This window comes from Panthera pardus, unplaced genomic scaffold, assembly GCF_024362965.1.
Source record: "Panthera pardus isolate Hobbes unplaced genomic scaffold, ASM2436296v1 HiC_scaffold_26, whole genome shotgun sequence".
Classification (NCBI taxonomy): Eukaryota; Metazoa; Chordata; class Mammalia; order Carnivora; family Felidae; genus Panthera; species Panthera pardus.
In genome coordinates this window covers 21,592,347-21,608,582 of record NW_026526832.1, presented here as the reverse complement: position 1 = coordinate 21,608,582, position 16,236 = coordinate 21,592,347, and the positions used below count along the sequence as shown (strand labels likewise).

At 39.1% G+C, this 16,236-nt stretch overlaps 1 protein-coding gene across 7 annotated transcripts in view; it reads left to right on the top strand.

The window, feature by feature from the left end:
- The window catches only part of NCOA1 (nuclear receptor coactivator 1), a 239,359-nt gene that overhangs the window by 159,455 nt on the left and 63,668 nt on the right, over window positions 1-16,236 (top strand). For all 7 annotated transcript variants that reach the window (XM_053891092.1, XM_053891091.1, XM_019450414.2 and 4 more), the window contains 4 exons: window positions 3,236-3,333; window positions 11,932-12,109; window positions 14,241-14,420; window positions 15,707-15,802. In XM_053891092.1, coding sequence (XP_053747067.1) covers window positions 3,236-3,333; window positions 11,932-12,109; window positions 14,241-14,420; window positions 15,707-15,802 — 552 coding nt within the window. The remainder of the gene's footprint in view (window positions 1-3,235; window positions 3,334-11,931; window positions 12,110-14,240; window positions 14,421-15,706; window positions 15,803-16,236) is intronic.

Here is a 16,236-nt window from a genome sequence, read left to right as displayed (position 1 = left end):
TTAGGATACAGGCTAGGCTACTGTAACAAGAGACCCAAAGTACAGCAGCTTTAACAAGATAATCTAGGGATGTGTCAGAGGTTGTGACTGATTTCATCTTTTTTTCTGTGCCATTCCTATTGCCATTTTCCACGTGGCTAAACATGGCTCACCGGTCCACATCCCAGCTGACAAAAAGGGGAAAGAAGAAAATGGGGAGGCATGCTTCTTTCCTTTTAAGGACAAGACCCAGAAATTGCACGTCGCTTCTTTTCACATTCCTTGAGCCAGAAACTAGGTCACATAGCCACTCCCGCCTTAGGTTTTGCCTGAAATTTTAGATGTTTTGCTTTTCACACATAGTTATTTAATTTACTTGGACTTGACGGTTGGTGTTTTTTGACAAACCTGTTTAAAAACCAAAAACCTGTCTTAATGTTATAAACACATGAATTGATGAAGCAAGTACATCTTAGAACTAAATGAGAAACTTCTGTACCATAATAATCAAAAGGTAAATAGCCCAGTTAATAGATGGACAAAGGCTCTGACTGAATACTTCTCAAAGACATATAAATGACTAATAAGCACAGGAAAAATATGTGCATATCGTTGCCATCAGAGAAATGCAAATCAAAACCACAGTGAAGTACCAGGATGGCTGTACACAAAAAAGACAGATAAGTGTTGGTGACGATGGGAGAAATCGGAACCCCCGTACACTGCTGGTAGGAAAGTAAATAAAATTGTGCAGCCACTTTGGAAAACAGTCCAGTAGTTCCACAAAATGTTAAGCATTGAGGTACAGTATCACCCAGCAATTCCATTTGTAGGTATATACCCAAGACAAAGGAAAACCTAGGTCCACACAAAAACTTGCACACAAATGTTCGTAGCAGCATTATTCATAAGTAGCCGAAAGGTGGAAACAACCCGTGTATCTATCGGCTGACCAATGGATAAGTTAAACAAGGTATATTTATATAATGGCATATTATCTGGCAGAAAAAAAAAAAAAAGGAATGAAGTACTGACAGTGCCTTGAAAGCACACGAAGCAAAAGAAGCCAGTCACGAGGGACCATGTGTTGTATGACTCCATTTATACTAAATGTCCAGAATAGGCAAATCCACAGAGACAGAAAGTAGATTGGTGGTTGCTTAGGGCTTGGGAGCATTGGGAAAATGGGGGGTGACTGCTCAAGGGTACAAAGTTTCTTTTTGGGTTGATGAATATGTTCTAAAATGTATTATAATGTTGGTTGCATAACCCTGTGAATGTACTAAAAACCATTGAATTGAATGCTTTATTTTTTTTAATGTTTATTTTTGAGAGGTGGAGAGTGAGTGGGGAAGGGGCATAAAGAGAAGGGGGCACACAGTCCAGGGTGGGGCTTGAACTCACAAACCGCCACATCATGACCTGTGCTGAAGGACGCTTAACCGACTGAGCCACCCAGGCACCCCTGAATTGTATGCCTTAAATGCATGAATAGCATGCTATGTGAATTGTGAATCAGTAAAGCTGTTGTTATAAACACTATATGAAATGACACTTTACACCCAATAGATTCACACACACAAATTTTTTTTAATGCTGATATCAATTGTCAGTGAGGATGCATAAAAACAAAAACCCTTGAATGTTACGAGTGGTACATTCTCTTTAGAGAGCAATTTGTCAAACTTAGTAATGTCGAAAATACATAGACCCTATGAACCGGCAACTTCACTTTTAGTGTTTACCCTCAAGAAACTGTCACACATGTACAAAAGAGGAAGTACTGAAAATAGTTTATTACAGCACTGTGTGTGGTAGTCAAAGGTCTGTCAGTAGTGGCTTAGGAAATCTACTAACTGTGGGTTAAGCACATGATATATACCATCTCAAATGAATGAATCAGATCTACATCAGTGTGCTTAAATCTCAAACATAATATTGAATGGAAACACTAAGTTGGAGAAGTCCATATATACTTATGTAAACTTTAAAACACAAAACAGTAGGGGTGCCTGAGTGGCTCAGTCAGTTGAGAGTCTGACTTGAGCTCAGGTCATGATCTCACAGTTCTTGCTGCTGTCAGCAGGAAACCTGCTTTGGATCCTCTGTCCCCCTCTCTCTCTGCCACTCCCCCCCTGGTGCTCTCTATCTCAAAAATAAACATTAAAAAAAAATAAAAGGTGATATATTGTTCAAGAAATCATACATGTGTACTTAAGTAATAAAAAACAGGCCTAGAAATTATTATACTGACCTCAGAATACTAGTTATTTCTGAAAAGAGACAGAGAAGGAGTGGTAGCAGAGTGTTCTATTTGCAGCATTTTATTTTTTAAAGAAGGAAGGACGTGGAGCAAATGTTCACATCCGTGAAAAATGAATGGTGGCTATGTGATGTATGCTATGTCATTTCCTGTATTTTTTGGAATGTATGAAATATTTCATATTTAATTGTTTTAAGATTTTTTTTTATTTTTAAGTAGTCCCTACACCCAACATGGGGCTCAAACTTACAACCCCTAGATCAAAAGTCACATGCTCCTGAGCCAGCCAGGCGCCCCTGAAATGTGTTACCCATTAAAGTAAAAAAATGAGCCTTTATATTCAATGATACCAAATTTGGTTTTTGGCTAACTAACTCACTAGTTTGACAGATTGGAAACTTATTTAAGTATGGCGCTGTTTGAAGATGATGGATGGCTTTTCCAACATCACTGCACAAAAGAATTTCAGATCATTTAGTAGTTATACAGTTTTATCAATCAGATCATCATGACAGGAATGTGAAAGGTAAGCTAATTCATGCAGGCTCACAAAAGGAAAAAGCATTTCTTCACTCTCTTTTCAATGGCAGTTTATCAAATCAGAAGAGGAAAAAGAAAAATGGAGGAAATCATCATTCTTTTACAGTTTACTCATTTCTTAAAAACTTCTGGTGTAGACTTTTTCAAAAGGCTTTATATTTATACCATTTTCCCCGTTGTTGGAACACTGGACTTGATAGGTCAGAATTCAAATTATCCTGCTGCCACTTATTAGTTATATGATTTGGGACACATTACTTAACCTTTGTGAACCTCAATTTTGTCATCCATAAAGTGAATATCATTAAGATTAAATAATGTTATCAATAAATATCGCCTAGATAATAAGTAAATGTTATTTGAATCTTAAATTAGGTGAATCTGTGTCTTTGTAACTTGCCAATATGGAAACAAGCCCTTTTGGATGCATGACTTTTTGTTTCTTTATTATAGAGAAATCAACAACTGATGATGAAGTGCAGAAATCAGACATCTCATCGAGCAGTCAAGGAGTGATAGAAAAGGAATCCTTGGGACCTCTTCTGTTGGAGGTAGCTGTTCTCATTGATTTAGAAAGGGATCAAAATCTTTGTTCCAAGATAATTTGGTTTTTTCTCTTTTATACCTTACGTCAGATTAATAAATTATAAAACAAAGTAAGTTTTAAAGAACCTTTAATAACTATTTTGTAACCTATTTTGACAGTTGTTGCTGTTTCAGAATGAAATGTGAAATAACGAATATGAGAAATTTTCATAAAGGCATTCTATGTAGTCAGATGGAAAACCGAAGCCTACCGTATGGCTTTGCCACTCATTTCTGGGGTGGTTTGGACTAGTTGGGAGTATAAAACGTTAGAATTATTTAGCTCACTAGTGCTATCTATATTGTCTGTAGAATTTCACTTTTGAGTGAGGGGATGCGTCACTTTATTGCAGTAGGTGTTTTCCTGAAAAGTTTCCTGACTAAAATGTTCAAATGTTTACGTAAACACTGTATGAGAACTTACTATTTTAATGACCCTCTACCGAAATTTTTGAAGAACTTTTAAACTTGAATTGTTTTGTAATTACTGTGTAATTTTCACCTCAGCTTTTCCTATCTAACCTTCACTCCCTTTGTCTTCAGCGTAGGTGTCTTGTTTCCAAGCAGGCCCGTCACCTTCAGTGATGCCTCTCACACATGAATGTTTAAGAACACATGTACGGACACACTCGTTCCCCACAGAGTAAATAGAAACTGGGTAGAAACAACTACCATGTGAGCGTGTGCATACACGTAAACTGGGAGAGGGGAGGGTAACCACATGTGGTAGAGTCTGATGTTTTCTTTGTCCCCTCTTCACATCCTGTTACATTGACTGCATGACACATGACCATGTTTTGGAAACAGTACTGTAACAAGTATAGTGAAAATGTGATGGTGGAATCTGGTGGCGAACGTACAGATGTTAGCTACAGAATTCTTTCAACTTTGCTATAGTTTGAAATTTTAAAATATAAGCTATTAGAGAGAAAGACATTAAAGAAAGAAGAGCACTTTCAGCTCATTTCCAGCTTCCGCCCCGTCTCTTCCCCCTGCTTGGCACCTTTCACACCACTTGCTACACTTGGGCCCTTCCTGGAGCCCTGACCTGTCTTAGCATTTACTGCTCCTCTTCTCCACCCTGCAGGGGGTTGGTCTTTTCATAACTTGTACTTTCTGTGTGTGGGTTCTGTCTGCCTTCTTAGTGCCCTAGCCTCAGGACTCCCTTCAATTCATTAAATATTATATTAAATTTATTTTCTGCATATAATGTCTTCTGAGATACTGGTAAGTACAAGATATACAGATTCTTGAGATTCCTGGGGTTCCTGTAGGAAAATGGTGATCATTGAAATCCTAGCTTCACCTCACGTTCTTCAGAAACCTCAGAGATCAACAAGGAGAACAAGTGGATTGTTAACAAACTGAACATAGCACAGCTGGAGACAGAGAATATTACTACTGCTACTTTAATTTAGATAAACACTCACCATTGCCGTGTGAGAAAAGTCCACGATGCTTTAACATGAAGAGAAAATGACAGGAAAACATCCATTCGAAGCTAGTATAAAAAGAAAACAAAGTAGGAATATTTCTTTTAGCTGATGAAATTATTACCCTGAAAATCACTATGAATCAAAGGAAAACCGTACCATAGCATCACATGAATTAGATGTCATTAGGCAAACATTTTCAAATATGAAAAAGCGCATCAAGTTAGAAATTCTAAAACCTCAGAATAGAAATGTATTTAGGTTTTGACTTCAAGGAGCTAATAATATTTTTATTTATGGGCCATAGATAACATGAAACAGACTGCAAAATAGAATTGCTGACTTTCACAGACTTCAGGGTCGCCCTCGTTGACAATCTTTTCTGGACCTTCTTTTGTATCCTCTGACCCCATCCTCATCATCTCAAACTTTATAGAGTCTAATCCAGGGCAGCAAAGAGAAGTGGTGAAAAGTTACCATGAGACTGTCCATTGGTTCATTCAGGCTGAGTCCGGAGCTGCACTATTCAGTAAGATAGCTGTTAGTCAGACGTGGCTGTTCAAAGCTAAATAAAATTAAAAATTCAGTGCTTCAGGAGCACGTGGGTGCCTCAGTCTGTTGAGCGTCCAACTCTTGATTTTCGCTCAACTCATGATCTCAGGGTCATGGGATTGAGCCTTCTTTTGGGCTCCACGTTGAGCATGGAGCCTGCTTAAGATTCTCTCTCTCTACCTCATTCTCTTTCTCATTCTCTTTCTCTCTCTCTCCCTCTTTCTCCTACCCTCCTCCTCTCTCTCTCTCCCTCCCTTTGCCCTTCTTTCCTGCTCGCCTGCTTACCTGTTCTGTCTCTAAAAAAATAAATATATATATGTATATATGCATGTATATATGTATTTTTTCCCCAATGCTTCAATCTCACCAGCCACATTTATTTTTTTTATGTTTATTTATTTTTGAGAAAGACACAGAGTGCAAGCGGGGGAGGGGCAGAGAGAGAGGGAGACACAGAATCCAAAGCAGGCTCCAGGCTCTGAGCTGTCAGCACAGAGCCCGACGTGGGGCTCAAACTCAAGAACTGCAGGATTATGACCTGAGCCCAAGTCAGACACTTAACCAGTTATGCCACCCAGGTGCCCCGTCACCAGCCACATTTAAAGTGCTCAGTGCCCATATGTCGTCAGTGACTATTGTATTGGACACACAGATATAGAACTTACCTGTCATTACAGAAAGTTCTCTTTGGCAATATTGGTCTGGAGGGACTTGAAGGTGTGCAGATCTAAAAAGTAACCAAATATCTACTATTCTATTAGGAACTCTCACCACACTGTTATTCCCTCCCCTCCCCCTTTCAAACATGAAGGAGCATGAGTTAAGAATGAAGATACTGGAGGTAATTTCTTCACATTTAAAGGGAGAGTGGTATTAGCCTTTATTTATTCGACAGATATTTATTGTTTGCCACACAGTAAGTACTCCTCCATTTTTTACTGTCCTCATTGTCCATTGCCCTTTGCTATCTAAGTTCCTCTGCCTCCTGTTCACAGCTCTGCATTAGCTGACCGTAGCTTCTTATCTCCAGCTGCTTCCCAAGAAAAATTCAGTTTTAGTCATGGAGGTCTCCCTATACCTTACCCACACACTCAGGCCTCCTTACCTCACTTTGTGCCATTCCCTCCATTGCCGTGTGTCTCCTGACACCGTTCACCACCCAGTCCTGCTTTCTTAAAACTCTTCCTGTTGCCTCGTTGCCAGAACTATCTCTGCTCTTCTCTGGCTACTCCTCAGCCTCTTCCTCAGATTCCTCTTTCGTAGCCTGACTCTTAAATGCTAGCATCCTTCAGCGTTCTGGCCTTGGCGCTTTTCCCTTTTTTTTTATTCTGTGCACATTTCCCAAGCAGTTTCATCTATGCCTATGTCCATGTGATGTATTCATGTATGTGTGCATACATGTAAGTATGTGTAAATTATCAATTAGGATTCTCTGATTTCAAGCAATAGAACCCCAATTCTGCCCAAATCAAGCAAATGTGAATTTATCAGAGTGCTATTTGGGTATCCCAGAACGATGCTTGGCAGTGAGATGAAACCAAGTCATCTTAAGGAGGCTAAAAATCAGATACTGTACGAATGGTCTCTTAGAAAGACCCATCTGGGGGCGCCTGGGTGGCGCAGTCGGTTAAGCGTCCGACTTCAGCCAGGTCACGATCTCACGGTCCGTGAGTTCGAGCCCCGCGTCGGGCTCTGGGCTGATGGCTCAGAGCCTGGAGCCTGTTTCCGATTCTGTGTCTCCCTCTCTCTCTGTCCCTCCCCCATTCATGCTCTGTCTCTCTCTGTCCCAAAAATAAAATAAACGTTGAAAAAAAAAAATTTTTTTTTAAAAAAAAAAGAAAGACCCATCTGGGCAGTACCCTGCTGGTACAGGTGAATGCATTCCAGCTATATTCGATCTTTCTGTAATTCTCCTGGAGATTCCCATTTAGGTTGGAAGTCTCCCAGTGGTCTGATTAAGAATCTCACAAGACTTTGTTTAATTGGGAGGAAGTAACTCCCCAAAGGAAATCAGATATTCTGTGGAAGGGGAAGAGATGATTATAGTTAAGACAAAATAAACAAAAAGCCAGATGATACTGTATGTACCTGTAAATTGCTAATGTCTGACTTAAGCTCAGATCTCTCTTCAGTTTCTCTTACATTCTGTCTTGCTGCCTTTTGAACATCCCCATCTGAATGTTCCTTAGTCATTTCAAATATAACATTTCTGGGGCTGGCTCAGTCAGTTAAGCGTCTGACTCTTGATTTCAGCTCAGATCATGATCTCACGGTTTGTTGGATCGAGCCCTGTGTCAGGCTCTGTGCTGACAGCATGGAACCTGCTTGGGATTCTCTCTCTCTCCCTCTTTCCACCCCTCCCCAACTTGTGTGCATTCTCTCTCTCAAAATAAATAAACTTAAAAAAAAAGGAAAATATTTTTTTAAAGAAACAAATATAATATTTCTAAAACTAAATTTATGACTTGTCCCTTTATCTTCTGCCTAAAAATAAGGGGGGAAAAAGTCAGTAATAAAGACTAGATTTCTTTACTCCTTGAGTCCACTTCCTCAGGGAAAGGCACCTATCTACCAGAACCCTTATTACATCATTAATGGAGAATCGCCCAAAATACTCATTCCCACAGCTGTTAGAGGTCTCCAAATGCTGTTTGTTTTGCCTGTGTCAAATTCTCTTCCTTCACTTCCACTGCCATTGCCTTAATTCAGGCTCGGGTTTGAACCGGAGTATCACAATAGCATTGCAACTGTTCTGGCTTCCAATCTGCATGCCACACCCACTTCCAGAAAGATCTTTGTAAAAGCAGACCACGTCCCTTGCATGCTTAAAACATTGCCTTCAAGAAAATGCCCATTGCCTTTAGAATAAATTCCTTTTTTTTTTTTTTTGCTTTCCTTGAAGATTAAAAAAAAAAGTTTTGCTATTGTACATAACACAAATATAACAAGTGCATACGGGGTGATTTTTTTTTGTTTTTAACCTCTAAGCCGGTTCCTGTGTTTGAATGTCCTTTCCACCTGAGTTACTACTCTGTGTCTTTCAAGACTTCGCTCAGGTGTAAGTGTGGCCTTCTCCCTGGAAACTTTACCAGTGACAGTCGTCCCTTTGCCCATTTTGGGTGCTTCAGTCTGTGCTTAACCTTTATGAATTCCTCTACTGCGCTATTCATAACTATGCGTACTTGTCTTTTTCCCTTCAGAGACTGTATAATTGTTGAGAGTTGTGTGTTTTATTTCCAGAATTTTGTCAATTAACTGGAACTTAGGTGATAGTCAGTGAAGCTTGTGGAGTCATTTAAAGCCAAGGCCCTGTGAGAAGCCTTGGCCACTGTGGACCCTGCCATGAGACACAAGGTGGTCAAGAGAAAAAATCCTCAGATTGATGATGTTGTACTGAATGGACAGGCACTTCTTATCTCCTGTGTGCTGCTCAGTGGAAGACCAGCTGTCAGGACTTGGAAAAGCAGGAAGGTTCCTTTCCAGAAGGACACTTGGAAGTTAATTATATGCACAACATACGAGAAAAACTTGTAGAATAACTATTAGCAGATTATATTAGTCTGACAGACTTGAAGAAAATAGAGATGTTTGTGTATTCATAGGAATAGTCTCAGAGGATATTCCCTGAAACATTACCAATCTCTTGGGGGTGAGATTTTGGCAGATCTTCTACTGTTTCATTTTCATACTTAAACAATTTTTATGAGTATATATATCATTTGTAATTAAAAAAAAGAAACAAAAAATAGGCATTTCCAACAAGAGACAGGCTATCTGTACCTTAGGAGTAGGGTCAGCAGGACGATTCTGTAAGCACGAGGGAGCCTTTGTAGACCTGTTTTCCAAGCCAGTCTTTTCTGGGGAAGCTCAAAAGAAATATGATGCCCCAGACTTCACAGAGGAAATGACGAGTCCATGTAACTGAGGCCAAGCAGGGACCTGGTGAAAGTTCTACACTCCCCAAAGGCTGATCAGCTGCATATTCCAGAGGCCAGTTACTAGAATAACTTCCCAGCCTGGCAGTGAAGTCAGGTACAGTCAGTGGGAGGAGAACTTGGAGAAGCCCCAGTAGGTCTGTGGAAAAGGATACCGCAGGGACTCCAGGCCTGCTACGATGAAGGAGAACTTTTAAGTCCTTTGGATTTTGCAAACACTTTAAAAATAATTGCACCAGATAGTCTGGGTGAATTCCTAAGCCTTGCTGGTGCTGGATGCTGTGCCCATCATTGGCCAGTGTTCACACTGGACAGAGGTGATCCCGGGAGTGGGTCTTGGTCTCTCCCATTCCCTCTGCAGGTAACAGGCGACGTCCAGAGATATCCGGAGACAGACATGGAGGGTAAGAAAGCAAGGGAGAGAGTAGCTGTGGCTTTGAAGATAGAGAAGATAGACAAGGTTGTCAAGGAGGCAGAGAGGGAGGAGCCGTGAAGGATGCCCTGAAAACTAGGTGAAAAAAGAAGGTCGTGCTGATGAAGCAGGGTACTATGGCCCTTGGAATCGCCATGGAACAACCAGATTTTACTTGCCTGTCTTTTTCTTGCTCTAAATTATGACACTTAGTTATACCCAAACTGTTCTTGATTAAACTCTTTTGACAGATCAAAAATAAGATAAATGAAGTGAAACTGTATTTACACTGAATCAATTAATAGCTAAGAACAATTTAAGTAATTTTTACATCTACTTTTTAAAAAAATGATGTATCTGTATTTCTGTTGTTCCTATCGTCATATCACCTGCTATGAAATTCATAGCTAATGTCAAAAAAGGTTAGAAATGACAGTGCTTTCCTGTGCTCTTGTAAACAGAAAATAGTTTAGCAAAGGGTTTATCTGGTGTTGAGGTGTTTAGATCATTCATCACATCCCAAGGTTTTTATTGACATTCTATCTTCCTTGATCTCAAACAGTGATCCTTCCAAAGTAATCAAAGGATATTGCATTATCACATTAAAAAAAAATGAGTTTAAAGCACACTGAAACTGGAAGATGTTTGAGCAGGTAAAAAGTTTGTAAATGTTTAAACTGAGAAGAGAAGTTTTACAAGTATGGAACCGGGGTCATTTTGACAGCAAAGTCACAACTATGGTACATTTCAAAACATTTCAAAGCATTTTCATATGCTGGCTCTATAGCATAGGTGTCTTTTTGAAAGGCAGTTTACTTATTCATTGTTTAAATATCATCTTTACCCTGGAGGGACAAAATTAAGTGTGTTTATTATTTGGAAAACCTCTGCTAGGTAACATATTATCATTACCACTTGTCATCCTAGAAGAGGTCAGCAAATTTGGGACACTTGCCTTTTTAAAAAAGAAAAATGAATAGCCCATAACATTGTTAGCTCTTTTAAGAATTTTGCCACGGAAAACTAGACACTTCTGGGTATACAACAGATTTTCATTGTCATTTTACATCTTGTTACAACATCCTACAAATGTTCTCCTTTTTAAAGGTCTTGTTTTTACTGCTTGTATATATCCTATAGCAAGTAAACTGCAATATATTACAATAAATGGAAAGATTATAAATAAGTAAGGTGCCACCCTGCTCAGTCTCTTCATTCTGGATCTTCTCTCAGGCTTCCATGGTTTGTGATATGTGACTGTCTAGACTGAGTTGAGGTATCAGGGTTTTCAGTATGTTTATTAAGCTGCATTTCTTCTTTATATCTTAGATTACACTAGAAATAGAGGTTCTAACTTTTTTCCTGCGCCTCTGTGGATGTAATGCTCCCCTTAGGGCATGCATATATATATATCTATATATATCTATGTATAGATATATATGTGTGTGTGTGTGTGTGTGTGTGTGTGTGTGTGTACACACACATATATATCCCCTTTTGAAGACCCCTAGCTCTATCTCAGAGCATAGGAAGCCCTCTGTGATTTGGCTCCCGTCTACCTCTCCAGACTTATTTCCTGCCATGAGCCGGTCTTGTACCATGTACTCCAACAACTCCAAACTGCTTTTTTGTTCCTTAATGTACCACGCTGTCCCCTCTGCCTAGAATGTTCTTCCCTCATTCCTCTTCCTCTCCTCCACTATGCCCTATAAAACTCAGCTAGGGGCGTCTAAATAGCCTTTCTGTGCCTCCTCCCACCCCACCCCAACCCCAAATTAGGTATTTTTCCTTGTGCTCACAGAACACTCGGTGTGTCTCTGACACTGCATCACTGGTATTTTATTATGTTTGTGTCTCTCTCTACCACTGTCCCGCAAGTTCCTTGGGGGTAGAGACCTGTCGTACTTAACTTGTGGTTTAGAGATGTTTATGACTGAGTGAATATCGGTTACTTCCTTCACATCTGCTACTTTGAAGTTTCTCTCGCAGAAAGAGGGTTGATACATTCATTCATCCCTGCTGTACATTCCTGTACAGTCTGTTTCAAAATTCTGTCCCTTCCACAGAGAACATACAGTGTTAAATCTTCTGTTCAGTCTCCCCTTTTTTTTAACTTGACATATATTTCTGATCTCTTTTTCAGTAGAGAGATGTGTATGTTTATTTTTCTTTCATTTTTTAACCTCCCACCCTCTTAATCCTTTTTTTTTTTTTTCTTTTTTGGCTTTGCAGGCTTTGGATGGATTTTTCTTTGTTGTGAACTGTGAAGGGAGAATTGTATTTGTGTCGGAGAATGTGACCAGCTACTTGGGTTACAATCAGGAGGAATTAATGAATACCAGTGTCTACAGCATACTGCATGTAGGGGATCATGCAGAATTTGTGAAGAATCTGCTACCAAAATCACTAGGTACAAAGCAATGTGTTTTTCAAAAGAATATGAACTCTCTCTAGCTGTTTCTCACATTATATAATTGTTGTGTTTATATTACATAGTATCATTTTGAAATAAGTTCTAACACATTAAAAATATTTTTCAATTTAATTTCAGCCTGATGTGTAAATACGAAGAGGGAGTATCATCAAATAGCTGGTAGAGAGCATTCCTTTTATCCTGTTCCTCCAGCTTATGACCTAGCCATGTGACAGTGGTGAGAAGCAGAGTAGTCACTGCCTTGCCACTAGAAGCTTCTGCTTGAAACTGCCTTTGTTTTCGGCTTCGATTATGTCCAAGAAAGAGACACATGTATATCCTTCCCACCACCCTGCTCAAAAAGAAGAAAAAGGAGGAAGGGAGGGAGAAATATACTGTCATATTACGTATATACTAAAATGAATATTTTTGGATGTAAGTGGTTTCAAACTCAGATGTCCTAAGTATGGGTGCACAGGTTGTTTGCTGACAAAGGAGCCTAGCTGAGAGGACGGATGGGGTCTGATTTCCAACCTCTGTTCCATTTGCTACACTGTGTGCCTATTCCGTAGCCTGTATGTACTCCCAAAGTAAGGAAGGGCCTTGGCTAGAAATTCTGTGTAACTAATACACACATGCAAATTAAATGTTATCTGTAGCTCTTTATTTTCGACATTGTTCGCTCAATGGAAAGGAAGCCTCATTCTTTGAAAAGAGTAGTTAGTACACGTTTATAGTACCTGGGGGCCTGAAATGATTATTTCTAGTAAAATCACTAGTTAGATACTTGAATTATCAAAGGGTCTTATGTGCTTTGGTATAGCATTTTACAGTGTAAATGATTTTAGAGATGATATAGTGGATTCCTTTATTTTAAAGATGGTGCAGGGGCACCTGGGTGGCTCAGTCAGTTAAGCGTCTGACTCCTGGTTTGGGCTCAGGTCATGCTCTCACAGTTTGTGGGTTCGAGCCCTGTGTTGGGCTCTGCACTGATAATGTGGAACCTGCTTGAGATTCTCTCTTTCCCTGTTTCTCTGCCCCTTCTCCATGTGCTTGCATTTGCGCACACGTGCGTGCTCTCTCTCTCTCAAAATAAATAAATAATGATAAAGGTGGTGCAGAGATAAAGTAATTAACCTAAACCTCACAGCTAGCTCATAGCAGAACCAAGACTCCTTCTTCCAGTACAGGTTTGTTTCCGTGATTTCCTCTAACACTCTAACAGTTACACGGTGATGAGATCGTAAAAAGGAGGAAGGGTCAGTGAAGAGAATAAAGTTAAAAGAAAAACAAAAAACTGTTGGGAATGGTGAAAGAAGAGCCTTAAAAACCTTCCAGCTGCCACCATGGTTTGAATAGAACATTGTAACTGGGAAATGGTGTCCCATCACACAGTGATTATCATTTGAAATGTATAGACCTATTTTCTATAACTGAATTCGGTTTTTTATACCGAGTCAGGTAACATTTATGTTTAACAATCATTTTTATGTTATAACTTATTGATTACCCGCTATATTTGAGGCATTGTTGCATATAAACTGTGCAAATAAAATGGTTATAAGAACCCAAGGTTGGTCTCTGTCTATTCTAAATATTTGAGTCACAGTCTCCTTTGAGAAACTGAATCCTGTCCCCAAAAAAGGCGCACATGTACACAAGCCCATCCTTAAGAAGACACACCTGCCAGGTTAAAACTCCTGCTTAACAATGGATCTGTGGTTTCCAATCAGGTTTTCATTTCTAGGATGCAACTGGAAACAAATAGAAAAGTGCATTAATTAACTGCTTGTAAAAATGTGAGCAAAAGAGCTAGGAAGTTATTAATTTTTAATTTTGTCTTTAACTGTTTATACAGACTGTTAATGAATTAAGAATTTGTAAGGCCTTATTTTTGAGGGGGGATGTCCTATACAATCTGTTAGAAAATTTTACAGTTTTCTGATTGGTAGACATTTAGATTTGCTAAGAAAGATAAGTATCCTATTGCCTCAGGATAATGTGAGACCTGAAGAGATCTGTCTTTTAATCTGAGTATCTGACGAAGCAGATGGCTATAGGTATGTCTTTTGTATCCTCCGAGTTTTTCACCTTATTCACAGACATATAATCAATTTTTCTTCCGCAGTAAATGGAGTTCCTTGGCCTCAAGAGGCAACACGACGAAATAGCCATACCTTTAACTGCAGGATGCTAATTCACCCTCCAGATGAGCCAGGCACCGAGAACCAAGAAGCTTGCCAGCGGTATGAAGTAATGCAGTGTTTTACTGTGTCACAGCCAAAATCAATTCAAGAGGATGGAGAAGGTAAAACAAAGGGTGATTTTAAGGTGTTTGATCGCTTTTTCCATGACTTTAAAGACCAAGGAGGTAGTTGATTATAAGTAGCCTTTTTCAGATAGTATTGGTCACTGTATTATGCATCATAGTGGCTATTCAGTTTACTACGTATTTCTTAATACTTAAGAACTGCCAACATGTAGACTCACCCCTTTAAAAAGCCCCCAAACTCTCAGTTTTAAGCTGGCATTCCCACTAAAATGTCAAATTCAAACCAACTTGCTGCCTAGAAATAAGAGACGCAGCTAACTGCTGCCAGTTGGAAATGTACCAGATATAGCAGGCTGTTGAACAGCTCTGATTTTTAGAAAGTTTCAAGTTTAGAGTGTGGGGAACATTGGAGAATAGAGTTAGCATTTTTGAGGCCATACAAGGTAATTTATAAGGAGAAAGCTTATGAACAGATGAAAACACAGCTGAAGCTCTAATATGAACATGGTATCAACATGGCATTGATTAAAATCTGTGACAGTGGATGAATTTTCCATGTGAACTACTGAGTTAAGAACACCGCAAATTGGAAACTGGAGTAAGGACTAGGGAAGGTAGTAGATGAGGACTTAATCAGATGCAAAAAAAGGGCCATGCATGTAGCAGGCTTCACCCGTGAATGGGTGCCACAGTCAACTGAGGACTTTTTGTAAAATACACATGCCAGTGCCAGCCTGTCTTGTATGACTGAAGTTCATGTTTAGCTATGCGATGTTGTGTGTAACACTCAAGAAAATTGGAAATGGAACTTCGAAAAAGTTATGGGTCCCAACAACATAAAGTCCTTTATCAGGGGCAAAATAATGTTTCTTCAGAAAGAGTTAAATGTTTTTGTCATATGGTAATTTTTATCTGCACAGTGGTTATAAGAATAATTTCTGTGGCCATTAAGTACTGATAAGTATAGGAAATTGACTAAGGACTCTATTTTTTAAAAAATCACTGTGTTGCTTAAATCTAGTGAAAACTACTTCTTCAAGTTGTTATCATGCAAGTACATGAGATGCATCTGTCTCCTCTGGTTTATGTCAGAACATTCAACGGGAAGGGATAATGTATGCTAACTGGATCTCTACCTGGAGCTGCCAGCTTTTGGTTACCAGCAATTTTATCACTAATACTATATTATTAGATCAGAGCGGCTCCGATATTGTGTCAGATCCCGTAACATGTTGTTTTTATAAAAACCATTAGTGGCAAATGATAGATGTGAACTGTTTTCTGCCCTCCTTTCTTCAACTTCCCCTTCTTGTTTTGGGCAGATTTCCAGTCATGTTTGATTTGTATTGCACGGCGATTACCTCGGCCTCCAGCTATTACCGGTGTAGAATCCTTTATGACCAAGCAAGATACTACAGGTACTAACTGCAAAGTTTAGAATTACATCCAAAATTTTGTGTTCGTCTGTTCTCTGCTATTCAGCTTCTGTTCACCAGTCTTTTACAAAAAACACTTTAAATGATAGTCCTGATCTTGTGCCTTTTATTTTACTTTTATTTTTTTATTTTTTTAAGATTTTACTTTTCAGCAAAATCCACACCCAATGTGGAGCTCGAACTCATAACCTCAAGATCAAGAGTCTCATGCTGCATCGACCAAGTCAGTCAGATGCCCCATTGATCTTGTGCATTTTAGATGCTATCATCATTGTCATGAGCAGGGTGCTGGGGGGAATATTATAACTATTAACATATTGTTTTGGTTATAAATTACTTTTCATAATCATGGAATAAAATTTTTAAAGAAATTTGGCAATGTAGATGTAAATATATTTATTTATAAATGGTGGCTT